This window comes from Pungitius pungitius, chromosome 4, assembly GCF_949316345.1.
Source record: "Pungitius pungitius chromosome 4, fPunPun2.1, whole genome shotgun sequence".
NCBI classification, from domain to species: Eukaryota; Metazoa; Chordata; class Actinopteri; order Perciformes; family Gasterosteidae; genus Pungitius; species Pungitius pungitius.
The window spans coordinates 23,416,577-23,444,511 of NC_084903.1; the positions used below are offsets into that span (position 1 = coordinate 23,416,577).

General features: G+C 46.4%; 2 protein-coding genes across 5 annotated transcripts; both read left to right on the forward strand.

The window, feature by feature from the left end:
• The first annotated feature begins 828 nt into the window (after positions 1 to 828).
• Positions 829 to 14,598, forward strand: znf408 (zinc finger protein 408). 4 transcript variants are annotated; one of them, XR_009956046.1, is made up of 11 exons: positions 829 to 1,502; positions 2,424 to 2,670; positions 3,080 to 3,138; positions 3,396 to 3,580; positions 4,067 to 4,626; positions 5,287 to 5,496; positions 7,391 to 7,514; positions 7,822 to 8,055; positions 8,876 to 10,157; positions 11,250 to 13,301; positions 14,221 to 14,598. XR_009956046.1 is itself a non-coding variant. In XM_037451642.2 (9 exons), exons 2-9 carry the CDS (start codon positions 2,428 to 2,430, stop codon positions 9,475 to 9,477), a joined length of 2,217 nt encoding a protein of 738 aa, XP_037307539.2. In that variant the 5' UTR covers positions 829 to 1,502; positions 2,424 to 2,427; the 3' UTR covers positions 9,478 to 10,693. The 4 variants fall into 4 exon arrangements, 1 of the variants encoding a protein (XP_037307539.2); XR_005114268.2 differs by lacking the exon at positions 14,221 to 14,598 and adding an exon at positions 14,007 to 14,147; XR_009956047.1 differs by lacking the exon at positions 14,221 to 14,598 and adding an exon at positions 14,007 to 14,147 and having other exon boundaries at positions 8,876 to 9,797.
• Positions 14,147 to 19,562, forward strand: LOC119196170 (alpha-2Db adrenergic receptor-like). The gene is made up of 3 exons (XM_037451673.2): positions 14,147 to 14,282; positions 14,832 to 15,231; positions 18,234 to 19,562. The coding sequence occupies exons 2-3, from the start codon at positions 14,908 to 14,910 to the stop codon at positions 19,395 to 19,397; spliced, it is 1,488 nt and encodes a 495-aa protein (XP_037307570.1). The 5' UTR covers positions 14,147 to 14,282; positions 14,832 to 14,907; the 3' UTR covers positions 19,398 to 19,562.
• Positions 19,563 to 27,935: the final 8,373 nt, after the last annotated feature.

The window sequence follows — 27,935 nt, forward strand, 5'->3', positions numbered from 1 at the left end:
AAAAAGAACGTGCCTAATTAAAAAGGCATAGAACCACATTGTGGGAAATGCACTTGAACTTAACATGATGGGTTGATACCACACATCTGATCTAATTTTTCATGGCTAATCAGAGAAGTTTACTCCTCAAGAGAAAAAAGACCTGGAAACAAAGCTGGTACCAAATTGATTTAGAGGGAGCTGTTTTTCTTTCATCAGCTGAGCTTCAGGCAGGAACCTGCATTCCCTCTACTGACCATCAGGGGGCTACTCTTCCATTTGCAGCGGCAGCGACCTGTCAATCACAGCCCCCGTTCTACAACCATAAAACGGGACAATGTCGATTTCAGGCCATTCCCGCGTTGAACCGCCTCCCCTCACCTTTGCACGGGGGAAACAAGTACAAGTCTTCCCCTGGTGGATGAATGCTGGTACTGCACTGGTCAATACGACCACGTCCTCACAGAACGATGGTTTATGTGTAGTGGTCTGGTTTAGTTTAAAATAAAGCAAACATGTTTTTATTTGTATATAACGCATATACGCAGTGGCATGTAAATTGAATTAAATTAGCTCTAGTTACCTTAGAAAATTACAAATGGGATATCTACAGAAATGATTCTGATACCAAGGTTATTTACAAAAATACGTATTAGATAATGTGCATTCACCCGAAAGCGTTTGTGAAGTGAATCAGGAGAGCATACTCAATATAGCAGAAAATAATTTGTTATATTTTAAGTTTTGGATATAAATACGCTGTACAACAATTTATAGAACTAAAAGGCCATAGATTCACCTCTCTCAACGGGTTGCATTTTAGAAGTAGAACACAAACATCAGTGCGCTTCTTTTTTTATTTGAGGTTTTCTGAAACAAAAATAACATCTCACAACCCTCCACAATAACAAAGCTGGTCGGGTCAAAAGAGTCCCCATCTTCTTCCTCGTTGGTTTGTGGCAGCAGCCGATTGTTGGTTTGTTTGCGCTTCATTTAACTTAATGTAAATTTCACTCATTACTAGTTGTTTTTCCTTCTTTTTAATATGTGTGTTGTTAACATGTAATTATTGTAGGTACTTATATATAGTCAACATCAATACATAATATAAATAAATACATTCATATCAGTTATTATTATGACCATAAACTCAAACAACGTTATTGCATTTGTGGCTTTTATTAATCTCTGTGCTCGTGTTTGAGTGTAAGCGGAACCAAAGTCACTCAATTCGGTTTCCGGTAGGACCACAACAAAAGGGGACTTCCGGCGTAGCCTTTTCTCGCTGGATAACAATGGCTTTCCCGGAGTTAAAACAAAAGTTATCGAAGTGGTTTAATGACAAACAATCGATTAAAAAACCCAGAGCGTCGGAAGTATGTTAAAAGTGGCTATGATCGATTCACTTGAATTATAAAACCGCGTCTCGCAACCCTTAAGCTAGTTAGCTTACCGATGCTAACTTAACGCACCTTTAACAGTTGCTGAAAGCATATCAACACAGCAGTGTTACGTTAGCTTCGGTAAGTATTACAACGCACTAATTATAGTTGTGTGATTAATTAAAAGTGTAATTTGTTGACTGTCGTTCAGTTGAAATTCACGCGAGCAGTTTCGGCGAACGAAGCTAGCGCGGCTGTGTTGGTCGATGTTGGCCATAAAGCTTTTGCCCTGCGTTAGCTAGGAACCTTTTTAATAGACATGTTTTAACAGGACAGCTACAACATGCTGCTTAGTAATAATGTTTTCATGATTTTACTATGTTTTAAATATGTTCTAATGTAACTCAAAGTGAGGTTTACTTTTTTAAAGCAAGTTTTAATGATGAATTATTAACGTTGATACAATAAATGATTTTTATATTATCTGTTAATCTAGTTCAATCTTGCACGATGCATTAATAGTAAATATTTAATTTATTTTTTATTTTTGAAGTGAATTTCTCACTATATCACCAGCACTTTTATGCTGGTAACATTGCTTTTTACAATATTAATATGAACTCTTATTTTTCTCAGTGATTAGCTTCATGCATGATTATCCAATTATTTCAATAATAGCCATAATATTTAATTTAATATTCCAAAATAATTTATCAAAGCCTCTATGCTTCTGCACCTGTTGAGAATTATTAACACTGTTTCATTGCTTTTATATTGCCAACTATTTAACTCTGCAAGTAATACACTTGTATATACACACTAGGTAGTAAAAGGACTCAACGTAAGGCACTACAGAAAAAAAAATATCTGAATAAAAAGGCAAAATGATTGGGACGGATATGAAAAAGGATATTGCATGGAATCAATGACAGGATGTTGAATTAAAGTGGTCGAGGTGTTTGTCAGACCTCCTGCCACTTTGTAGCCAACATGCTCTGGATCCTGATTCGCTGGTCTCAGTCTTCATCCGGCCTCAAACCTTCGTTCTTTTCGTCCGCACAGCCTCATGGCCGCTCTCGCCCCCCCCATCCCGTCCCCTCTGGCCTCCTTCCTCTGCGCGTTGCTCCCCCGGGGCTTTGCCCTGGGGCCATCGAGGCTCTGCGGGGGCCGGGTGGGGCTGTGGTGGGTTGGCCGCCCGCTGGAGGCCGGATTCCTGCTGGGGAAGGAGGGGGACACGGAGTGGGCCTCTGGGGGTCACCTGGACTCGAGGACACCCAGCCGGGACGGTGAACCCGGGGATGCAGAGAAGGTAAAAGGAAGAACAAGCACAGAGACCTCCAGCAGCGCCGTCACAACACCAAAACAAACACTATTCAATAACATTTTCCATTTAAGTTGCATCTTCACCTTTTGTATAAAGTAATTAGTTTATATCTGCTTAACAGATAATACACAGTGTTCTAAAACATGAAACGTGAATCTCATGGAATTCAATACGTATGCAAAGCACGACCGAGCGATGAGTTCAGTTTTAGCTCCTAAGTGAGACTTGCACAGGCAGGAATCATCACTGCTACGAGTAGAAAGCTTTCACTGTGGACATGAAACACGATGTCATCCATAGAGATCTGCTCTGAGCTCAGACTTAGTTTTAGTTCCTCTAGAAATGTTATAAACTTGTATCATGATTAAACACGGCTGTGTTCTCTGCTCTTCAGGCCCTGATGGAAGTGGCAACAAATAAAGAAGCTTCGCTACAAAGAGCCGTCTGGATCACGTAAGTTAAACCAAACATCTTTGTCCTTCCAGCCCAAATTGTGGAGATGTTTTAAGACGTTTGTATAGCGGATTAACACTTGGTTTGATGTATTTATTTTAAAGTTACTGTAGGAACATTTAACTTATTGTAAGTAACTTTGGATAAAAGCGTCAGCTAACTGACATCTAATGTAATTTAACTCATTCTTAACCAGTCTCAGTTTAGTCCTCATCCTCCATATGAACCGGTCTCTGGTTTTCCCGTTCAATTTTCAGATTTGCCCGCCGGGCGCCGCACGACCAGTGGAATGTGTCGCGGCAGTGCGGCTGCAGGGAGGCGTGCGTGGCCGAGTGCGAGGAGGCGTGTCTGCGCGTGTGTCGGGACATCAGGCCGGGAACAGAGCTGCTGCTGAGCGGGGGCGACGCCGAAGGAGAGAGGCCGACGACCGACTCGCCCAAAGGTGATGCTCCGTTACAGGTGGTCATCGAGCAGAGAGAGACTCACTCATTGGCTCCGTGTAAGGGGTTTAATTCAGGGATTAATCAAGCATTCCTGTGGCGTGTTTGAATCCAGATTAACCTCGTCAGATGTTTGCCCTCGTCTGTCCACTTCCTGTTTACTCCACCTGGAGGAGCAAGAGGGACGTTAACTCCAGCTGAGGAACCACTAAAAAAAACTCCCCTCCATTGTAATGACTACAGTCTCCGTTATTGTTAAATGAAATCTCCTATATGTGAACACAAAGTCACAAACACTGTGAAGCTGGACACTTACACCACAGGAATAGGAAAGTACATTGTTTCTCTCGTAGGATTTTCTCTTGTACAATTACTAGTTACTAGTATCCAGGTTATTGTGTGTGAGAAAGACTAATATTGTTCTAATAATGACATTTCTAAATATGCAGTTTAAAATAGCTGCTGAACATTTTCTCTGAAATCACCAGACGTGGAGACGGAGCACAACAGCGACTCAGATGCCGGCAACCTTACCGCCATTCGAGAGACAGAAGACAGAGGGGAGGAAGAGGCAGAAGAGGAGGAGGAAGGAAGACCAAAGTCCGTCAAGAGAAGTCCTCCAACCAACCACCTGAGGAACCGGAGGGCCAAGAGAACTGGACGCGGCGTCCCAGCGGCAGACGGACAGACGGGCGGAGCGCCTGGCGTCCCGTCTCCTGCGGACGGTCGGGAACCCGCAGCCGCTCCCGTCCGCTGCAGCTCGCGCCTCGCCTCCAAACCGCGGCGCGTTCACCATCCGTCCGTGTCCCTCGCAGAGGGGGCGGAGCTCGAGAGGGCGACCGAGGCCGCGTGCGTTGCCAAGGAGACGGGTGTGTCGTGGGACCCGGAGATCAGAGAGAGGCGGTACAGGTGCTCCACCTGCGGGAAGAAGTTCTACCAGATGGGCCACCTGAAGAAGCACCAGTTCAGCCACACGGAGGAGAAACCCTTCAGCTGCCAGCAGTGTGGGAAGAACTACACCTCTGGCGAGAGCTTCAGAGCCCATCAGGTACCGGCTGGCACCACGGGCTTAAAACCACATGTACCTGCTGTGAAACTAAAGCCTTTTCTACTCGTTTACAGTCCATGTTCATAAACGTTCTTCAATGACACATATTTTGCTTGTTCACAGGTCGCTCACCTGTCAATTGCTGTAATTTCGCAGTTACAATTGGAGCCTGATTTACTGTTCTCTCTTTTAAGAATGTCACAGTTTAAATATTAGAGCTATATATAGGCCTCTTTGTTGTAGTTTTTATTACATTAACAAATAAATATTGTTCGCATAGTGTCCTTAGCTCCCCTGACATTCTACAAATGGGGAAAAAACATCTCTGCTCTGTAATGAAGAATTGCTTTTCTAAATTACCACCAACATATTTGCCATTTGTGGCCCGACTTTGTCAGATGAAATTTATTTATTTCCTCCTTCTTTCTCCGCTGCTCTCGAGCCTTTTTATCAGAGGATATCTGTAAGATTTCATCCTCTTCGAGACAAGGTCTTGGCGCTAAATGGCTTCAGCCTCGTAACGAGTGCGTAACGAGTGCGTAACGAGGGCGTGACGAGGTTCTAACGAGGGAATGACGAGTGCGTAACGAGGGCGTGACGAGGTTCTAACGAGGGCGTGACGAGGTTCTAACGAGGGCGTGACGGTGGTTTTGTTTGCAGATGAGTCACCGTGGCGAGCGCCCCTTCCCGTGCCCCCACTGCGAGAAGGCCTACGGCCTGAAGCGGGACCTCAAGGAGCACCTGGTCCTGCACAGCGGGGAGAAACCCTACGTCTGCGAGCACTGCGGCAAGGCGTTCGCTCGCCGGCCCTCGCTGCGCATCCACCGCCTCTCTCACTGCAGCAGGAGGGTCCACACCTTGTGTCGGAAGGTAGGCTGTGGGGGGGGGTTCAGACCTCCTCAGGGCACCCTCAGCAGGATTAGATCAAAGAAACCTTCATTGATCTCCAGCAGTTTTTTTTAATTTTTTTATTATTTCGACAGAAATATTAGAAATAGCTAGAGTAATAGAGAATTGAGAGAAAAGCAACACAAGAGCTTTTAGAGACCAAAGTGGAGTGACTGTGGAGTGTTTAATAGCTGCAGCCTCAACGAGTCTGTTCAAAGTGTGCATCAGAATGACAATAGTATTACAGGAAGCAATGCATAACATTATTTAAATGGGTTTTAAATCCAGTGAGAAGCACAATGAGCTGCTCAGCGTGTGAAGCAGCACAATGTGGGTGGAGTAAAGATTCAATATATATTAAAAAACACAATTAAAGCAGACACACAATAGTGTTAAAGGGCGATGGCTTCAGAGCAATCTTTCAATTATTGGGATATTTCAGTAGCTTTGAGCATTAAAGATCAATAGTCGGTCCGACCAGTTTCCGTGGAAACCCAGAGGGACCAACCGGGACGGCCGGTTTCAGATGACCGGAACATGTCAAAGCCCAGCAAACGTCTCCTTTCATTTAAGGCTAAAATCTGTGTGACGGAGCGGCCGTCGCTGGCTGCATACGCAGCACTCACACACACATAGATACGCACACATAGACACACTCACACACACATAGACACACTCACATAGACACGCTCACACACACACAGATACGCACACATAGACACACTCACACACACATAGATACGCACACATAGACACACTCACACACACATAGATACGCACACATAGACACACTCACACACACATAGATACGCACACATAGACACACTCACACACACATAGATACGCACACATAGACACACTCACACACACAGATACGCACACATAGACACACTCACACACACATAGATACGCACACATAGACACACTCACACACACATAGATACGCACACATAGACACACTCACACACACATAGATACGCACACATAGACACACTCACACACACAGATACGCACACATAGACACACTCACACACACATAGATACGCACACATAGACACACTCACACACACATAGATACGCACACATAGACACACTCACACACACATAGATACGCACACATAGACACACTCACTCACACATAGATACGCACACATAGACACGCTCACACACACACAGATACGCACACACACACATAGACACGCTCACACACACACAGATACGCACACACACACATAGACACACTCACACACACATAGATACGCACACATAGACACGCTCACACACACATAGATACGCACACATAGATACGCACACACACACATAGATACGCACACACACACATAGATACGCACACATAGACACACTCATACACACATAGATACGCACACATAGACACACATAGACACACTCTAGGAGGTGTAGTGATTGCCTGCAGTCTGGACCTCATTTAGCCTGATGGGAGGGACTTCTTAATTTAATATGTTAAACGATGATATAGCATCTATGCATATAGCATATAATACAGAACAGAAATGATCATACAAAATCATTTAGTATTTAATGCAGTTTTATATGGGTGTTATAAAGTAGTATGACAACTAATATAATGACAGCAATACATCTGGATTTAAGAATCTTTCAGAAAATAAGTTCCATAAATATTTTATGAGGGGGAAAAAGCTCAAAAGCTCAGCGAGTTATAATGAATAAAATATATCTTTTGCTCGTTTACAATATAAAACTCCACAGGTTCACTTTTGGTGCTTGTTTACTTGAGTGTGTGATGACATTTTCTGCTCATTGCTCTTTTAATAGTAACATGTTTTAATTCATGTGCAGCATTTCTCCACTTTTATAGATTTATTTATGCCCTAAGGTGCAGTGCACGGTCTGCACGAAGCTGCTGGCAAACTCGGGCTCTCTGAAGAACCACATGAAGCTCCACACGGGAGAGAAACCGTACGTCTGTCAGCACTGTGGGAGGAGCTTCAGTCAAAAAGGTCAGAGCTCCTCAGACCGATGCTGGAGCTGTTTGGCGGCTGTGGTTCTCCCGTCATAAGTTCTGACGCTCTGAATACTATGAACTGAAATCTTTTTAGCTAATCTGAACTGGAGGGCGTGTTTGTATCTCAGTTTGCTTTTATTTAAGCTGTCGTATTTTTAAGTCGTTTTCCTCGCAGCTCTTTGAGAAACCCGGCCTCTCGCTGTGATCCCATTTCCACCACATTTGTTCCCAGTCACCGCGTCGAAGTCACCACGTCCGATCTAGCGAGAGAAGCTCGTGTTTCACGACTGTCCGTCTCTCAGGGAACCTGGAGGCCCACGTGAGGACTCACAACGGGGAGAAGCCGTTTGCCTGCAGCGAGTGCGACCACAGCTTCTCCCAGATGCCGGACCTGCGTCGGCACATGTTCTCGCACACCGGCGGAGGCTTCCTCTGCAGCTACTGCGGGAAGTCGCTGAGTGACGTGCACACCCTGAGGTCCCACGAGAGGCTGCACACAGGAGAAAGACCCCACCGCTGCCCCGTGTGTGGGAAAGGTTAGCACGCAGCGGCGCCATTTTAAATCTCGCCAAATCACGTTTTGGGCCAGAAAGCATAGAATCACGGATGTAATTTGAATAGTTTGGATCATCATTCACATTTGAACTCTAAACCTACATTCTAATGCTCAAGTTTTGTTTGTTTTTTGCATGCCTGCTTGCTGGGTTTAGGCTCCTCTAAAGTTAATACTTTTATACTCTTTGTAGAATTAGATTCATATGATGAAAACATCTCCAATAAACCCTGAGAGTGTTGAAAAGTACAAAAATATTTCTTCATTTTCATTTATATCCGATGAAACGCTCTGCTTTAATCCTTTCTAAAGCCGTCATTCTGACAGTGATTTAAAAGCACCATAAGTTACATTATTTAACCAAAACAACAAATTCAGGCAAATGTGTACTTTAAAAACATGTCATTTTTCTTACAGAACCTTTAAAAAACATCTTGTCTTCTAATCCCGGGAAAGGAACCCAATGTATTTATGATAAATCGTCTCCCTATAGCGTCGTCGTACTAGGAACGCATCACTGCGCCTCATTTCTTAACCTCGGTGACAAGGTCCTTCATCACGTCACAGACAAATAACTCGCAAGAGCTCCGAATATGGATTCATCCGCCGCTGCAAATAGTCCTCAAAGACTGCTCACTTTACCTTTCTCTTTTTAAAGATTATGTCAAAACTCATTCATTCACTAGAATAAACAGTAAACACATCGGAAACATCACAACAAAATCACTTATTTAACAGATGAGACAATGTTTAACCCAATAATAAGGTTTTTGTGGTTTGTTTATTTTTGATATTTCTCTCAGGCTACACGTTGGCCACCAAGCTGCGGAGACACGTTAAGTCGTCCCACCAGGTGGAAAAGCCGTACAGCTGCCACTGCGGCGCCTCGTACACCGTGAGACAAAGTCTGCAGAGGCACCAAGCCCAGCACCGGAAAGAGGGCGGAGCTCGGGGGGAGGCGAAGGCGGGGAAAGACGACGGAGAGGAGGCGGAGCCGGAGGAGGAGGCGGCGGCTTCCAGCTCCGGCCACCACAGGCCGATCAGAGGCCGACCCAAGAGGACGCCGCTCCCTCCGGGCGAGGAGGGGCGAGTGAGGCGGGGCAGGGGGCGAGGGAAAGTGGAGGAGAAGGACGCGAGGAAGGAAACCGGGGCGGAGACGGGAGGAGACGAGGAGGCCCCGGGTGGCGTCCGCCACGTCGTCCTCGTCCACGCGGACGGCCTGGCCGCGGGGGGCCCGCCGCCCGCCTACGCGGGGCACCAGCTGGTGGAGGTGGTGATATCGCAGGACGCGGAGCAGTGCATTGTGGTCCACGGGCAGCCGAGCGTCGGAGAGCTGCTGATCCTGCAGGAGGACGGGGGGGGGCTCTGCTCTGTGGCGCAGACGGTGGAGATAAACACGGGGTAGTTGAACTTTTGAAGCGTTTGTAGGAAATTGTTCTTCTTCTTTTGAGCAGCTTCTCTCCCGGAGCAGAGTTCTACTGCGGCAAGAGGACGGGCCCGGCGCCTAAAGGACCCGGGCTTTTATTGTGAAGGTCCTACAACAAGTTGAATGCGCTGTAGGGAAGAAGAGCAAGGAAATGAAATGCGTGTCTCTGCCTCATCCGATCGCAGAGGGTCACGTGAGAAAGAGGAACCTGGGAGGCCGACCTCATCTGCATCTCTTCGCTCTTTGCACAGAGCAGAACTCATTAAGATGCCACGAGCCGCCGGGCGTAAGCGGAGGAGGTGAGAGACGTTGACTGAGAGGAGTCCTGCGCCTCACTTACGTGACGTTACAAGCATGTCCCAGTAAACACCCCTCCACCCCCCCCCCACCCCCTCCCCCACTCCTCGTGACACAACAGACGCTTCTGTTGTGACGTGGACGAGTTCTGCAAAATAAAATGAAAATAAAACCCGAGTGCAGCTGCTTCTTTACCCGAGCAGTGTGTTGAGTTTCTCGTGCGCACAGCCAACACCCCCCACCCCCCCCAAGTGTTTTCCCAAAAGCAATCGAACACCTTGAAATGAACAAGAGCTGAAGTTTCATTTGCTCTCTTATTTTATCCGTGACGTTTCTGGTGACGAGGATGCGATGAAGCCCGGGTGAGTTTTAATGTGAAATAGAACGAGGCTTGTAATCAGCAGCCGGTCATGAGGTAACTTCAGAGCCGTTTGGGCCCCGGGGCTCTGATTAGTTTCACTTCTGTTCTCACAATGGTCATAATTGCGTTTTAATGAAAAATCAACAGCTTTTGGCTTCTGGTTTTCTTTTGATAGAAGAAAAATTAGAAAAAGAGCTTTTAAAATGTCTGTTTTTATAATCGCAGTGACTAACCGATGCTGTTGTGTTTACATATTTAAAAAAATTGAACACATAATAAAAATGTGTTGCTATAATTAGTTTACATTTACACTGACATTTCCATAGTTGCCTTGTAAAGGTTATAATATTAAATGAAGCAGCGTTATTATTCATTTAGATCTGAATCTCCTATTGGCTCCGGTTTGGTCTCCACCTAATGTCCCACAGGCCAAATTCATCACAGCTCAAAGTGTTTCTTTATAAGAAATGTATTGATGGAGCCGTTTTTGCCTCATTCAATTCCCGTTTGGTGAAACCGGCTCATTGAAAGGTTACACAGACCCCCGAGGTGTGTTTGGGGGGTGGGGGGGCTGTGGGGGGGGGGCTGATTGGTCGGCAGTTCGAGGGGACTTTTGTTGCATCGAGCCTCGTTTTCTCGTCTCTCCATCGTTAGCCTGCTGCCTTTTTTCCTTTCTCTTTCAACACATCTGGGTGCACGTGTCCGGCCTCTGTGGCAGCGAGTCGGTGCTTCCATGGAGGTTGTGCATCGCGTCCACTTGCTCTCCCACATTGAAACAAACCAATACCTCCTCATTTGTACTTGGCTGCGTTTCATTATCTGCATGGTAACGTTTTTTCTCGTTTTAAATTGTTTATTCAATCTGAATTATCTGACATCACTTCCCTTCGAACTTACATAGCTTGTCTTTTTGTTTTTTCATTAGATTTTATTCATCACAACACACTTTTCCACAATTCACTCTGCATACATTATCAGGTCATTTAAGTAAGATAATCGAGTTGCACCATGCTGTTGCTTTCTACACTGAAAACCAAATCAGTTAAAACGGGAAAAATAGCTTAATTTATTCACTTATATTTTTCACTTTTAGGGTCAAAAACTACTGCAGAGACCAGAAGGCAAATTAGGAGACAATTTATCATTCACGCTGCATACAGGTCAGTGCAGACTCTACATACTATATAGACTCTGTGGCCGTAGTGCAGCGATGGATCTAATCTGAGGCTCAGCAGGTGGCCTGTTGGGTGAAGCCACTTGCTATGCTGATTGAAGGGAAATCTTTGATATATTCAGTGCATGACCTGTATATAAGTGGACAGAGATTTGTTGGACTGCAGTTTTGGAACGTTCAGTTCAGCGTGCTCGATTGTCTGTTTGATTCCAAATGGACCATCATTTACTAAATGCTGTATTGGAAAATGCCTTAAACATGAGACTGAGACCATAAACTCATGTTTAAATAAATCAAGAAAGAAGTAGTCATTACCTCATAGACGTCTATGGGAGCAGAGGAGTCGCCCCCTGCTGGTCACTACACAGAAGTAGAGTCATTTCCTCATAGACGTCTATGGGAGCAGAGGAGTCGCCCCCTGCTGGTCACTACACAGAAGTAGAGTCATTTCCTCATAGACGTCTATGGGAGCAGAGGAGTCGCCCCCTGCTGGTCACTACACAGAAGTAGAGTCATTTCCTCATAGGAGGAGTTACGCAGCTGTTATAGTTATTCTTAGCATTAAAGAAAAGTAGGAAAACATTAGCACAACAGCTAGTTATTAATGTGCTACAAGTCACTCTGTTCAATGTATCCCAGTATTATTGATAAAGGCCTCTCAATGTGCCCTGAGGTTTAGTGGTACTTTGTTGTTAGAAGTAGTCGGTAGTACTAAATACTCCTTGACTGTAAATCAAAATTAGAGGGACGGTTTCTTGGATAGCTGTGGATATTGTTTAAATAAATAAATTATTCAAACGGCTCAAAGTTTACTTCTCGGCTTCGCAGAGACTTCTAAGCAGGCTGTTCCGTCCTCTGGGTCTGAGTATGCAGAGATAAATTAGGGGGGGATCAGTCTTTCTCTCTTCCCACAAAGACTCATGGGCCCTTGAGCAAGGCCTTCTTCTCCTCCCGTGAAAGCTCTCCGATGTAAATCCTCACACACACTTTCTCCCAAATCCTCCACAGCTCACGTTGAGCCGTCTTTTAAAGCAACAAAAAAATATATATATATGTAACAACCCAGAAAGTGTTGAGGTTTGGTATTCTAACCCCGGCAGAGACGCGGTGAGCCGGGTCCAGCTCAGCCTCCGGCGTCACCCACACACCAGCTAAAGTTAGCCGAGGTAGGACTCCTTGTCCAAACCAAATCCTTTTAAGTAGACGGATGAGAGGGTGTTGTTACCCAGCTTCTCCCCTTTTAGCCTCGCAGGAGACCGGGAGGGGGGGGGGACTGCTTCATTAATATTGATCACGTGGCCTCTACCTACTTACTGCTGCCTGTGCATGAAGGCAATTGTTTGCTCTACGGTTGTAAACCACAGCAGCTGGAATCCGCCTTGAAAACAACAACATAGTACTTGTCAAAAACACATGGGGGAGCCAGACCGTTGCCCGGGGCAACGTATCCGCTCAAGTGTTCATAAATGTTACCTTTTTTGAGGGATTAGTGGAGTTTTGGTGCGAGCGCCTGCAGCACAGAACCAAGACTAACTGGTGCATGTTGGTAGCGGGTTTAAGAAAAGATCATACTGAAAAACCTCTGGGTCTCTTCTTGGGGTCGAATCCCGTCCCACAACATCTAATGCAAACACACGGACTTCCTGCTAAACCAGGATCAGGGGGGGGGGGGGCTCCTCAGGTCCCATAGAAGTCTACGAGAAAATAACTTCTCTCTTGATTTATTCCCTCGGTAAACATTGTAAACACGAGTTTATGGTCTCAGTCTGTGGTTTCAAGTTCAGGAAATGGTGGTCCGTTTAGAGTCCGGAGGGGGGGGCTTACTGTGATTGACAGGTCTCCACCAAAGCCGCGTGGACCCACGTACACATGGTGCCGTTGACTGTGCCTGCGAGATGACGTCCCCAGGCCGGATTCTTCATGTTGTGTGTGATTCTAAGAGGAGTCCGTCCTCCGGAGCTGTTAACGGAGGTGTGTGCACATGTGTGTGTGTGTGTGTGCACGTGTTGTGTTCGACGTACGGCGCCGCGCTGCAGGTGCACTCTGGGTCGTCTGCCTACGCGACGCCGCTCAGTACCAGCCGGCTCAATGGGGACAATCAGGGAGCTTCATTTGGACCGAATGAATGTTCCTCATCTCGGGTTAATGGATTGATGGTCCCTGCTGAAGCTGCTGTCTCTTCAAGCAGCTTTCTTTCATTGGCTCTCTAATCTAATGCTCCCCTCTCGTCTCCGCTTTTTGTTTCCTTCTCATCCTCTTCTCTCCTCTCTCCTTTCCTCGCCTCCTTTCGCCACTGTGTCTTTTCAATTGTGATTCGGTGTTGATCCCTCTCTTCTCCTTCATAACCGGTTTAACCTTCCACTCCCATCTCCTCCATCAATGTCTCTCATCTTTGCCGTCCTCCCATTCCATCTCCTCTCCTCGACCCTCCTCTCCTTCTGATTTCTTTTTTTTACTTTCCTCCCTTTTTCCATCCCCCAAATGACACTGTCATCTTTTCCGCCTCTTCTCCTTCTCTCTTCCTCACCCCACCTTCTCCAATCTTCTCATGATTTAATTTCCCCTTTATCTCCATCTTCACCTCCCCTCTTTTTTGTTTCTTTTATTCATTTATCCTTTTTTCTGTCCTTTTCTTGTCCTCATCCTTCCTTCCCTCCTGTCCTCTCTTTCTTGCAGTGCTTACCTCTCCTGTCATCCACCTCTTTTCCCTTTTCTTCCTCTCTTGTCTTCCTCGTGGCCTTTTTTTTTATCTCAAACCCTCATCTGCTTTGCCATCAAGAATTTATTCCTCTCTCCTCTTCATGCATCTCCTACTCTTTTCCTTTCATCTCTCCTCTCTAACCCCCCTCCCTCTCTCCTCCTCCTCCTCCTCCTCTCTTGTGTTCTCCAGTGGAGAGTCGGTGAACATCATCAGCAGCAGTGTCACTCGGCGCAGCAACGACACGCATGAAAGTGAGGACGTCTTGTTTCTTTTCTTTTTCTTTTCTGTTCTTTTCCTCCTCTGCTTCCCATTTGGTCGTTTTCTTTTCGGTCTGTTTCTTCTCTACTTTTCCATCCTTTCTTTCTGCCACATCGACGTCTGTCGGCGTGCAGCACTATGAGGGCACCGTGCATTTCCAATCGGGTTTCTGTCCTCGCTCCAACTTGCGCATGTGAATGCTTTTCTTTTCCCTCCCTCCTTTATTTCCCTGCATGTCGTTGGGAATAAGTAGGCCAGTCTTATTCCTTTAGTATGTCAGCATCTTGGCTCAGACGTGCTCTTAAATTTTCTTTTTTTTAAACTTAAATCGTGCAGACCCTGCTTGTGTTACAGCAGGGGATGAAGCTGATATTTTAAAGTGAAGGATGTTTGATATTTTTTTTCACTCCATCCAAAGAGGAAGATTCTTTCACTGGCTTTGCTCTGCTTTCTCTCTCTCTCTCTCTCTCTCTCTCTCTCTCTCTCTCATTCCTCTTTTCATTTTTCTACTTTCTGTTATTTTCTTCCTGCCCGGCATGAAGATGATGTGTCTGCAGTGAACGCACTGGAGTCCAAACTAAACAATGGGGATATCATAGCGGCAGACATTTAACCAGGATGGACTTAACGGATGCATTCACCGCCATGGCCACGGCGCCGGCCACTTCACCGCCAAACTCTTCTCTGGAGAGCGTCAACCAGACCTCCTCTTCCTCGCCGAGGTCTCCTCCTCTGCCTCCTCACTCGCCGGCGGCGTCGGTGCTCATCGTGCTGGTGGTCACGGTCATCATCCTGGGCACCGTGGTGGGGAACGTGCTGGTCGTGGTGGCGGTTTTCACCAGCCGGGCCCTGAGGCCGCCTCAAAACCTCTTCCTGGTGTCTCTGGCTTCGGCGGACATACTGGTGGCGACGCTGGTCATCCCCTTCTCGCTGGCCAACGAGGTGAGGAGGCAGACGCTGTGTTCTATGACTCCATTTCACAGCTGATATTAACATAAATCTGGCATCTTTGAATGTTATCGGAGGGCGTTTGATCACGTAAATGCAAATCGAACAACTCTGAGTTCTGCCGGCCCAACCCCGGAGACAGAGGATCAATCTGTCGTGATCATTTTACAGAACAACTCAATTTGAGAAAAAGGATTGGACAAATTAATTGAATTAAATCCGTTCATCCATCAGACAAAGCGTAACAGCATTTTGTGAAATATACGAAGTGACACAAATTGTCTGCAGTCAGAACTTCGTGACAGAATTAAGGTACGGTTTAGCTTTGAATAACTCCTCCGAGTTAGGAATAATCAACAAATATGCACATCTGGATTAGGCAACAAAGCCTCTTTGTAAAGTTTAGGAAAACCATGTGGAACATCGGCTTAAGGCAACCAAACCCCAACCACTGGAACACCAGCCTTGTGCTGCAAAGTGCTGTGAACCGTTGGTCTCTTTGTCCCCGTCTCCAGCTCTGAACATTGCACCGTTACGTCAATGCTTTCATTTGTGTCCAGTAGATTGCATTTCATGACTGTTTGACGACTTCATATAATATTGATCTGATCCATCGGTCAGGTGAAACAACATAACCCTGCTGGAGGTGCCACAGGAAAAGTCACCAGAATCAGAAGGTTTCATCCTCTGAGTATGGGCTTCATTTCGTGCCCATTTGTCCGACAGTTCATAAATGGACAAAAAGTGAGAAAGGAGATGCTGAAGTGACGCATGTGCTTCTTGTGTTGGTTTGAGTTTGTTCAAACCATTCTGAGTTAGTAAGTAAAAATTGTGCTTTTGCATTGTTAGTGTTAAAGCTGCATTTTCTGTGGTGACCAGCAGGGGGCGACTCCTCCGGTCCCATTGAGAGTCTGTGGGAAAATGACTTCTCTCTTGATTTATTCCCTCAGTAAACTTTGTAAACATGAGTTCATGATCTCGGTCTCTAGTTTCAAGTCTTCTTCAATGCAGCATGATGTTCATTTAGTAAATTATGGTCCATTTAGAGTCAAACAGACCATGAAGCAGGGGATGCTTTAGGGAGGGGCTACACAGTGATTGACAGGTCTCTTCCACTGCGGTGTCCAGTCCGGGACTCGTCTGTGTTTTTGTCTTACATCTTTAACCCTTCGTCTGTGTGTTCATCAGTTGATCAAAGTTAAGCGTAACATTTTTGTAGCCAAATAACTGTCTTAACTCATGGTTCGGGTGAACTTGGCTCCACCGGCTCACAAAATGTGAAAGACAAAAAACAAGATGGCCACGGCCATAAACCAAGATGGCCACGGCCAAAGTGCCTCAGTCCAGGCTTCAACAAACCAAGCGGTGACGCCATGAAGCGACTTCGTCCGATCCGTGTTCACGTTCCGTTCAAGGCAGCTTAGAGCAAAATAAAAACCGCCTGAACTAAGTCAAACTAAACGGAACAAAGGTTGCTGTGTCGTGTGGACGATGTTTCCTCTCCACCGCTCTCTTCTTCGCCCGGCAACAACAACTCGCTGCCTTTCATCAGCTGTAACACCTGTAATCTACCCGGAGACTCTTCTGTGTAGACATCCGACACTTCCCCTGCCTTGATGACTCCTGGTCCTTCTGGTTCATTGTCCTTTTGCTCTCTATCACAGCCAGTGGACGGTTGCCTTTCTATAACTTCACCCCCTTCATGGGAGACATTAAATAAACAGCTTCTAGCAGAGAAAGACATTTCCACTGTTCATTGCTGTAGTGTAGTGCATGCAACTGGGAGTCTCCGTCTGCTGCGGTTGTGACTGAAAGGGCTGCAACTAACAACCTAATTATTTTCCTGAATAATTGATCAGATCTGTCCGTCAGGCTGGTGGCTCGGCTGCAAGCAGGTCGGTGTCCGTCTGTCGGCCCACCCGACGCATCTGGACGACACTCATGATCATTCTATGCATAATCTTTCTTCTCGGGGTGATTTCCCCCCCGGAGATTTTTTCGCCTCACAAAACTACTGTGTTGAACAAACAAATACCTGAAACACTGAGCGCGGGAGCACTGTGGGCTTTTAAGTTAAGCGGCTTCTATTTTCTAGTGCGTGGACAGAGGGACCGAAGCACACAAGTATGTCAAGGTTACGAATCAATTATATGAATATTCTAGACAACAAAACTGTAATAACTGCAGCTACGACACAAGAGAAATGGGGGATGATAAATGTTTTATCCGTATATAGTTCTATAAATATAATACACAATTATACAAATAATTAATTTAAATAACGCATTTGAAGATACATCTGTAACTATATAATAGTAGAAATTAGAACTGAATGTATTAAATTGCTATTTCTCTAAAGTATATTTAGTTGACGTGTATATAGTCTTGAGCCGGGTTAAGTGACGTGGTTTAAAGGACTGAATCCGTGCAGACACGAGGCCGGGGGTGATGGGGGGGTCATGAAAACACCAGACTTCCACCAAGGAGACCACTGAAAGAGTCCCTAGCCGGTAGCGAGCATGTTGGGTTTTTTTTTTCCCCCTGATTAATTATTTAATACAACATCCGTCACAGGTTCAAGCCAAGGCCACAGAGAAATCCTCAATATTCCCACATTACAGAAGGAATCAATATTTCAGCATATCTAAGAGAGAAAAAGTGTCTTCAGTAGCGCCTGGCCACCAGAACTCAGCACATGTATTTAAAACTCCAAATGAATGGATCTTCCAGACATTATTTGTGCGTAATAATGTCTGGTCAAGACTGGATGTCAGAAAATGGCTTTTAAGGCTTTATATATTAATTGAATGACCAAGTCATTTAATCATATGGCATGTATAACGACAGAACCTGAATATGCTTTTCTTTATGAATGATGATGTTTATATACATTTTATGTTAATCACTTAATGTTGTTAAACTCCATCTGAACCCCATTACCACCTCCAGAACCATAAACTGGGAATTAAACCAGCCTGGTTTCTCCTCCTCGCCAGGTCATGGGCTACTGGTTCTTCGGCTCCATCTGGTGCTCCTTCTACCTGGCCCTGGACGTCCTCTTCTGCACCTCCTCCATCGTCCACCTGTGCGCCATCAGCCTGGACCGCTACTGGTCCGTCACCAAGGCCGTCAGCTACAACCGCAAGCGGACGCCCAAGCGGATCAAGTCGATGATCAGCGTGGTGTGGCTCATATCCATCGTCATCTCCTCCCCGCCGCTCCTCATGGCGCAGAAGGAGGAGGACCCGGCGCCGGGGGAGAGCGCCGCCGGCGGCCGGCGGCAGGAGTGTCTCCTCAACAACCAGACGTGGTACATCCTCTCCTCCTGCCTCGTGTCCTTCTTCGCGCCGTGCGTCATCATGATCCTCGTGTACTGCAAGATCTACCGCGTCGCAAAGCAGCGGGCCTCCACCGTCTTCGTGGCGAAGAACGCGGTGGAGCGCCAGCCCTCGCAGTCCGAGACCTGCTTCGAGGGCAACGGCGGAACCAGCCGAAGGGAAGGGTCCGGCTTCGGCGGCGCGTCTCAGTACGCGCCGGAGAGCCCGCGGCCCCCCAACCGACGCGGCTCCTCCAACGTGGAGAGCAGCAGCAGCAGGAGAGACGAGCTGGACGACATCGACCTGGAGGAGCGCGTCTGCGAGGCCGAGGCGAAGGCGTCCGCCTCGTTTCCCTCGGCGCTCCGCTTCCCCAGGAGGGCCGGCGGGAGCCCGAGGACGACGGCGGAGGAGGAGGAGGAGGCGGAGAGAGCGTCCAGCAGGTTGAAGCCTCCCCCCCACCTTCCCCCGGCCTGCGCCACCATATCGTGGGCGTCGTCCGAGAACTGCTCGCGCCACCTCCTCCTCCCGTCCCCGGTGGCGCTGCGCAGCCGCAGGACGACCCTGTCCAAGAACAAAGTGGCGCAGATGAGGGAGAAGCGCTTCACGTTTGTCCTGGCGGTGGTGATGGGCGGTTTTGTGGTCTGCTGGTTCCCGTTCTTCTTCACCTACAGTCTCCACGCGCTCTGCAGAGACAGCTGCACCATCCCCGACACGCTCTTCAACCTGTTCTTCTGGATCGGTTACTGCAACAGCTGCCTGAACCCCATCATATACACCGTCTTCAACCGAGACTTCAGGAGGGCCTTCAAGAAGATTCTATTCCAGACTCATAAGGGCACATAATGTCAGCGTGTGTGTGTGTGTGTGTGTGTGTGGGAGAGTGAGTGTGTGTGCGTGAGTGGCATCGCACAGAAACCGGCACCCAGTCAAACACAAATGTGTGCGCACGCAGTTTTAATCCTGTTTTCCACTGTGCTGTCATACCGACATTAAAGGGCTTGCCACATAGCCTGCGTATTGATTCATTATTCAAATGCTCATTAATTCATCAAATAATCACTTTATAAACCGGTGCAAACGAGCCAGAGGAAGATGGTGACGACACAAGGAGGCCTCGTGTGCAATAAAAGCTCAAAGCTACCAGCGCTGCTTCTTGCCGGGGTCTGAATGTTAATTAGAGGAAAATGGCTGCAGGGCTGTGAACTTTGTCCCGGCAGGGCGCCGAGAAGGGAGGTGAGCTGAGCCGATGCCTCAGGAACTCAGGGAGACAAAGCACAGGTGCGGTAAAACGAAAGAATGCCGAGTTTTTAAAGGGGTAGTGAGTCGGATGTAGTGGCATCTGGTGGTGAGGCTGCAGATTGCATCAGATCCCCTGCCAATGAGAAAAAACAAACATGCATGCACGTTGACCGCGGGAGCTAACGGAAAAAGTGATCGGAACTTACTAAAAAACACATTTACACACGAGTCTCTTTCATCTTTCCTCCGAAAAGCCAACCAGGAAAGCTCAAGGTGAAGGAACTAACATCGCAGTGGTCCAGACGGCAGTCATTTATTACGCAGCATACTTCAAAAGCAAAGACTGCCACTGAAGCATCATTAAGCACTAGGGGTCCTTCCAAGATGGAGAGAGTGTAAAAGAGGCATTTTTCGAAACGTTGGCGGTTAAAGGCGGCTGTAATCTGCATAACGCAGAAAAAGTTTGTCATTTTTGACCGAAACGGGGGACATTGGAAGGTTAACAGCCAACTGTTGAAACTTCAGCCTAGAGGTGTATAGGGTTCAAATATCAAAGGTATGCCAACATATAATGCAAATGTAAAAAAGTATCCTCGGTGTACATTTAAATAAATAAATATATATTTAGCCTTTTCAATGTAGGTAGATCTCTGTGACTTAATCGCTTTAAAAGTAGCTCTCGAGCCTCGTCTGTGGGGTGTAGGCATTGATTGATGAGTAGATTTGATGAGCTTAGCCAAGACGTAGAAACCAAACACATCAAGTCGCCAGCACCTCAGCAGAAACCAATCCGAGTGCGATGCAGTAACATTGATTAAATCGCTACCAAATAAACAAGCAGTTGTTAGTATTAGACGATCCTACACTAATTAAACACAGTAACTTATCTATTTATATCCAATATATCCCTCTTTATGCTACTGTTCCATTAAAAGTGCAAGATGAGAAAACAATAGATCAACAGCTAACAGCGCAAACAAAGGCAACAGTGGCTAACGGGAGGGTTGCTTTGTGGCGATGCTAGCTAGCTAGATAGCAACATCAACAAAGCTGCTCCGATAGACGCTACTTCACTGCATCCTGACATAGTTAATAGTTGTTTGCTGACATTTGTGTCAAACACTGGCTTTTTAATTTCTTTTTGCGCCTCAGAGTATTTAAACACTTGAACTTGAAGCACACAGGGAGAACGTGAATCCCCAAAAAAGCCTCTGGTTTTGCTCCCAGCAGCAGCGCTACGTTGACACGGCGCGGCTCGGGGGCCTTAAAGACATTAAAAATTCAAGTGCGGCGCGCAGACGGCTCGCTGTTCACAGAGGACAAAAGAGAAGGAGCAGGAAGGAGCCTTGGGCTCGCGCAACAATAAATAATTATTCTCCGATGCTCAGGGTGGAATAAGTGAACCGCTGCTCAACGTCTCTGTTTATACGTTAACAGAGTTACGTATGCTTATTTGCAGATTCGGGGGAATTTATAATCGCGAAGATTCGAGCGGCGGCGGCCACAGGAGGAGCGGCGAAGTCCACGGGCCCCCGCGTGCCGCTGTGTCCCTCCGGTTGCCAGGCAACACGGAGTCCGACAACAACTTTGGGGCCGCGCAATTAGCCGTCTAAACCTGAAGTACCATAGAGCCCAACACTGGTAATCAAACATGATGAAGTAGTAAACTCCCCCGCATGCCGATGTCTCACTGCAAGCCTCTCAGGCAGCTTTTTAGCTTTTCCATCGGACTCACATCCAACACAGAAGGGAAAATAGGTAACGCCGGTTGGGAGATCAGGCCCGTGAGCTCCTGCTGCTTCTCTGCAGACGTTCCACTGATTTGCCGAACGGGTCTTTAAGATCTACAGCGTCTCTTTGTGGAGCCCCTTTTTATAACCTCCTGTGCAGGAACCCACATGACCAGCGTGCAACCTTGTTGAATCAGACTGGATGGTACCTGTAATCCTTGGAATAGGAAATCTCTCAATGGAAACGGGTGAATTCGTTCCTGTTTCGTCTTCTCCTCGACGCTCAGATCATTTGGATCTCCCATTTGATTACTATCATTCATTCCAGAATCAATTCCGGCATCTGTTCTCTGGTGTTAAAAAAAGCAGCTCCAATTTGGCTAATTGGCATCAGCAGTCGTCGTAACGCTTCACAATGAATGGCTCGATCACGTCTAAGTGGTCGGAGGACGTCCAACCACATCCACAGCTGCCAGTCAGCCGTCGGTTCAGACGCTGCAGGACAGAACCGCGAGATGCAGCTGGACTTCCTGAGCATGTTTACGTTAACCGTTTGGGTTGAACTGGGCCTTTATTTAAAGACTGAGGAGCATGCTTCTATGCATCTAGACTCTTACTCCTTGGGGCCGATTGGTGTCTCAAAGTCATCTCTTGATCCCCATGCTTCCTTTCCAGGTATTGATAAATGTATTCTGCGCAATTTGTGGCAAACACAAAAAAAAAGACAAAAATGCAGATAAATTTATGGGAGCTAAGGGACACAGCGTGTGCATGAGCTACCCCCCCCACCCCTCACCCCATTCCATACAGGCACTTTGTTACACCGCCTCCCCCGAAATTACTGAAGGCTTATGTTTCAACAGAACGGAGAGAAAAGTGCTGGGACTGTAATGCACGAATGGACTTTTTAATTTACGGGATGGAGGCACATTGGTAATTAGTTTGAAACCAAACCAACATTAAACGGTCTCCTCGCTGAGACCTTTTCGCCCGCTCTCGTTACCGCGCACACATCTTCGGGCCCGAAGCAAACACCGACAGCTCCAGGGAGCTTTTCCGCGCGCACTGTTTTGAGAAGCTCCGCGCGAGGCTTCCCGACCTCCAAAGCGGCCCTCGCCGAGCTCTCGTCACGCCACGCGCTGTCCACACCGAGCAACGCAACGGTTCTCCTCCTGCCAGGTTGGCACTGAAGCAAAGTGCCGGACTCACGTCACGTATCACTAGACCCGCTTCTCTGTTTGGTGAATTCACTGCGCGTGGAGGAAACAATGGCCTCTCCAATGTAAATGTGCAGTGTGTGTAAGAATAGACTAAATAAGTACGTTTACAACAGTTAAGTGAAGATATAGAGGAGTAACGTCTCCTACTGAAGTCAAGCTTTGTGTTCGGACCTTCTTAATGCATTTTAAAAGTGATCCACTGGTGAGCTACAGTAGCTCTGGTTAGCCGGTTAGCTTTGGTTAGCTGGTTAGCTATGGTTAGCTCTAGTTAGCCGGTTAGCTATGGTTAGCATATATATTCCTTTGTTAACGCAAAGGCAAAGAGAAGGCCGATGTAAAGTCAGCCATGTTCATGCCCTCATGTTGCTGCTCACATCTGACCTTTTCAAAGCAATTAAACACTTGTTTTCCAGCTGTTTGGTCGATGTGGAAAACCTTTTGATTAAAATCCATTTGCTAAAACCCCACGTGGTGTTCAAACTGCATTTCAGCCGCCTCTGGGACATCGTGGACGTGTGCGTGGTTATCAATGGAACCGTACGGTCGGACAGAAGGGACCATGTGTCCGCCTCTCAGACAGCAGCTCCGTCCCCCGGGCGTCTCTCAGTCACGATATATGAAAGCATTCTGATTTTGTTGAACATCTTCAGTACCTTGAATCTAAAAATAAGTGTCTCATGTCGGTGTGTTCAGATCTGACTGTGCTGAGAAGGGCCGAGAGCTTTAAAGTACCATCACATCCTCCAGTTGGTATAAATGTAAAAATGATGAAGTCTACTCCATCTGTATTACAGTCATTAACCAAAGACATTAACGACCTCTCTATGTACAAGTAGGCCACCTTTAATTAATCAATTAAACCACTATGAGTTGATGATGACTGTGTGAGTATGAACAAGTGTTTGGAGGAACATTTTGAAAACATTACATCAGTCAACTCTTGATTTAGCTTTTCTGGTGACAAAAAGTGCACGAGGCCGACGCTTGGTGCCCGAGCATCTCATTCTGCAGATGAACACTTTATTCTGAACGTCAAACTGATCGGTGGCAGAACTCATCAGAAGAAAAGGAGCTGAAAGAACATGAAGTCTCCGACACGCTCAAATCATCAAGGTAAATAAAACATATAAATACGGTAATATCCACCAAATCCACAATGTTTCACAATGAATTCATTTTCATTATAACCGGCGATTATATCTTGGATTATATGGCGACGAGCAGGCGGCACGTCGTCTGGCGGCTGGATGTGTGTGTGTGTGGATGTGTGTGTGTGGATGTGTGGATGTGTGTGTGTGGATGTGTGGATGTGGATGTGTGTGTGTGGATGTGTGTGAAGGTTTGTGATTGCTGCAGCGTTGAAGATGACTAGAAGCTATGAACATATATATATATATGTACTTTCTTTTGTTGAAAGTGTGTTGTGTGGCGGCCTCTCACTCTGCTTTGTGGGGTTTTTTAGATGTGCAGCCTTTGTTCCAGCTTGGTGGAGCTTCAGCCTTCAGCTTCGTCACTCACGCAACATAATTACATTTCTTGTGTTAACACGTGTACCTTTTTGATCCAATGTGAGGTTTTTCTAAACGCTGTGGCAGACTCTCACTTTAATTGATGGAAGAAACTATTTCAGCACATTGTGTAATAAATGACCTGTCAGGTCCTGAGACAACAGCGGCCTCCAAATGTTTCAGAATAAAAGCCTCGTGTCCCACGCGACATGACGTCCCCTCCCTGACCCGAGGGTAAACGTGGAATGTGGAATGTGGAACGTGGAGGAGCGACGCAGTGAAACGTAGACGACACTCGTCCCGATGGGTTTAATTTTCATTTTCTGTCTCGGCTTTCAAGGTTCACCTCGGCGTTGGTCTTGATTCTGACTGCAGAGATGAGAAGAGCTCTTTTTTTGTCCTTCGGCTCGTCTTCTCCGTCTCGTGTCTCCGTCTCTGCTGCCTCTTTGAGCCTTTCCTTTGTCACTTCCTTCCTTCTTTGATTCCATATTTAATTATTTTCAGAGAAAAAAAACAGAAACCAGCGAGAAGGCGTTTTTTTTCTTCTCTTGATCTCATTCCGCTGCGTCCCACACTGCCAGAATACAGTCAACATTTTGACTCTGTCCCGAGGACACGGAGCGTTTTCATCGCATTATGGGATGGTGATAGGTGGCGGTTTGCCGTCCTAAATTGAGGAGACAAGTGAATCGCTGAAGCGCTTTGAAAATCCCAGAACCCAGATTGTCAAAGGAACCGTCGGCCCGGCTGGTCCTGAACGGACGCTGAGAGCCGAGAGGGGGAGTGGTTCCTAAATACGGCTCGGTGGAGGGAGGGGACGACGTCCTCCATGGTGTCGCTAACCGAAGGACTGATAATCGTTAAGGTGCAGGATTTCCTGGTTCTGAGTCAGTGGAAGGCTTCGTTTGGATAGAACTCGACTCAGAAGAACCCGAGGACGTGGAGGAAATGCTGATTCTTTAACACTAAGCTGCCACTAATCGCCCCCACGTGGGTCCCCGAAAGGGAAATGTCCATTGTGTCGGAGTCGGATTTTCTTTATTTGTAGAGAAAATTTGAGCTTGAGAAATCTATTTGTTGGTGAAATAAGTAGCAAGAGAAAATAAGAAAAGTTAGGGATTCAAGCAGAAGAGCCTACCGGTGAACATTTTAATACGTGTGATAATGTTTAGTGTAAGAATTGTAGTTTGTGTGTTATTAGATATTAGTTATTACATTAGTATGTTAGATTAATCATTGCAATATGAATTAAACACAAATTATAGACATTTTGTCATTTAATTACTGCCTCAGTGTAAAGTCAAAGGTTAAGGACGCTTCCGGCTTTTCTCCCATCAGCTAGTGAATGAGCAAAAGGTTGTAGGACCATATAAACTGAGTTAAACATGAATGTTCTCTATTATTAAGTGAATGCGGATTGGTCAGGTCCCCCCGGCAGAATCCTCCTGTGAACCAATACTGATCAAATGAGACTGGACGTTTATACTATTCATACTGCCTTTCACTTTGTAATTGTATTTCTTAGATTCTTAGTTATTAAATTCTTTTTTCATTTGTAGACCCGAGCAAGTTGATTCTTTGGAGTCTTCTTCACCTGCGACCGGGGCAAAGTCAAACAAAAGCTCATTCTTCTGCTGCTGGAGCACAAATTCCACCACTTTATTTATCATAATACTATATAAACTCAGCAGCATTAATAAAGAGCTCATAATGAACCTCCTGCACTGACCGCTGGGGGGGAAAATATCCCAAAGTCCACTCTCTTTTCTGTCAAAGCGTCTCGTTTTCCTTGAGTTGAACAGCAGAGACATAGAAGTGAGTCACAGTCGGTGAGATGACGTGAGACCGTTTGCATCGATGATGTTGTCTTTGTGCAGCTTTAACGCTGTACGTGTTCTCTGAAGGGTGTCGTTGTTCTGTTGGCTGGATGAGACGTCTCCGTCTGAAGGACACTCGAAATATGATTTGAGACGGCGTCGCCCTCGATCAATTTGACTTGAATCATATTTGAGAAAACACAAATGATTGTGACGTGACGTGATTTCATCCTGAAAACACTCGGGAGGCCGCAGCGTGTGAACGTGGCTCACATTCTTTATACATCATGAAACCTGCAAATAGACCTTTTTGATGCTAAATTTCTTGCTTTTTCTTAATTAGGGCCTGAGCCGACTGAACGTTTCAAAGAATTCTTATTACTATTTCACCACTTCAATCGCACTTTTGACGACTTTATCATATTCAAAAACTCTTGAATTTTGGCACACGCTTCAGAAGTGCGAAGAATTTAAATATTCTTGTGGTCCCGCAATTAGGGGAAGTGCTCTCTAGTGCCCCCGTAAGTGCTCCCTCTGGGGACATTTTTTCCCACTTTTACCCATTGACTTGAACCTTTGCACCCAGGTGCTCTTGGATGTACAAAAAGGTCAATCATGGTGTGCAAATGCACCTACCGATTTTTTCCGCCATTTTGAAATTTGTGAAAAACACCTTTTTTGCGAACTCCTCCCAGACGCTTGGTTCACTTACTTAAGTAGACTTTTGAAAGATTCATCACCATTTTTCAGAGACTACATCGAGACAAACACCAGCCTTTTTTTAGGGCATTTCGCCCTTTTCAAGGCGTCTTTTTAAAGACAGCATCACACATACCATCACACATACACAAGCATTATTCAGCATGTCCCGTGGAAACTACCCGAGACCTGGAGCTATCCCCTCACTCCTCGCACTTCCTCCGACTGCATCCAGCGTGAACAGTGAACTTTCTCGTGCCAATAATGAAGTGCACTACCTGAAAAGGCAAGTGAACAATTTAATTTTCATCTTCCTCACAGTCACTTCTTCCCCTCCTAAGGTGGCAAACACTGACTACGTCTTCACCAGAAAGCAAGGACTCAGGCCTCCTGCATGCAGCTCGGTGCATTCTACCGCGTTACGTCAAAGGCCCCGTGAGGTTCACCGCGAGGCCAGAAGGCCTCTCGCGTTCCTCTCGCGTTCCTCTCGCGTTCCTCTCGCGTTCCTCTCGCGTTCCTCTCGTGCTCCTCTCGGGGGCTTTTCCACACGCCAACGTCTGTACGTGAAGTAATGGAGTGTTCCGCGAAGTCCTCGTTAAGGTTGATAACTGATTGGTGCCTTTCAGCGTTCTCTTTTTTCTTCACAACAAAGCGGGATGGACAGCTTGGCCTTTTGACCTTATTTACTGGCTCTTACCTGCGGTTTGCCGCCGCGGCCTTTGGAGTTTTCAGAATCCATTTTCAAAAACAAATCAGCGGACACGCGTCACTGAAACTGGCTTTTTAAGTATTAAGGGTGCACTCTCCTCCGCTCGTCGATTTGAAGCATTCGTTCTCTTTCTCTCTCGTCTGCAGCACAGAAAGAAACTGCACCGAGATCTAAATGATATGAATGACAAACGCAGCTCCACCTCCTCGCAGACCTTCACCTCCTCGCAGACGTTCTCCTCGCTGCGACTTCAACAAGCCACTAAATGCAGAGGAAGGTTCCCTCAGAGTGTGATTAGGTCTCAAAGTGCTTCGAGGGGTCAAAAGACGAGTAAAAGTAGAAAACGAGTTCAAACTGTGTGAGACGTGTTTCAAATGAACATTTCCTCATTAAGATTTGAGTTTTTCTGTTTCGGCTTATGACCATATTTGCAGTTGTTATTTCACTATTATAGGATTA

What these genes read in the sequence shown, in the direction of transcription:
- znf408 (XM_037451642.2), top strand. Translation starts at nt 2,428, where the DNA reads ATGGCCGCTCTCGCCCCCCCCATCCCGTCCCCTCTGGCCTCCTTCCTC. An exon ending in TCCACACCTTGTGTCGGAAG is followed by an intron (nt 5,497 to 7,390) that starts GTAGGCTGTGGG and finishes TTATGCCCTAAG; the next exon opens with GTGCAGTGCACGGTCTGCAC. An exon ending in GAGGAGCTTCAGTCAAAAAG is followed by an intron (nt 7,515 to 7,821) that starts GTCAGAGCTCCT and finishes TCCGTCTCTCAG; the next exon opens with GGAACCTGGAGGCCCACGTG.
- LOC119196170 (XM_037451673.2), top strand. Translation starts at nt 14,908, where the DNA reads ATGGACTTAACGGATGCATTCACCGCCATGGCCACGGCGCCGGCCACT. An exon ending in CCTTCTCGCTGGCCAACGAG is followed by an intron (nt 15,232 to 18,233) that starts GTGAGGAGGCAG and finishes CCTCCTCGCCAG; the next exon opens with GTCATGGGCTACTGGTTCTT.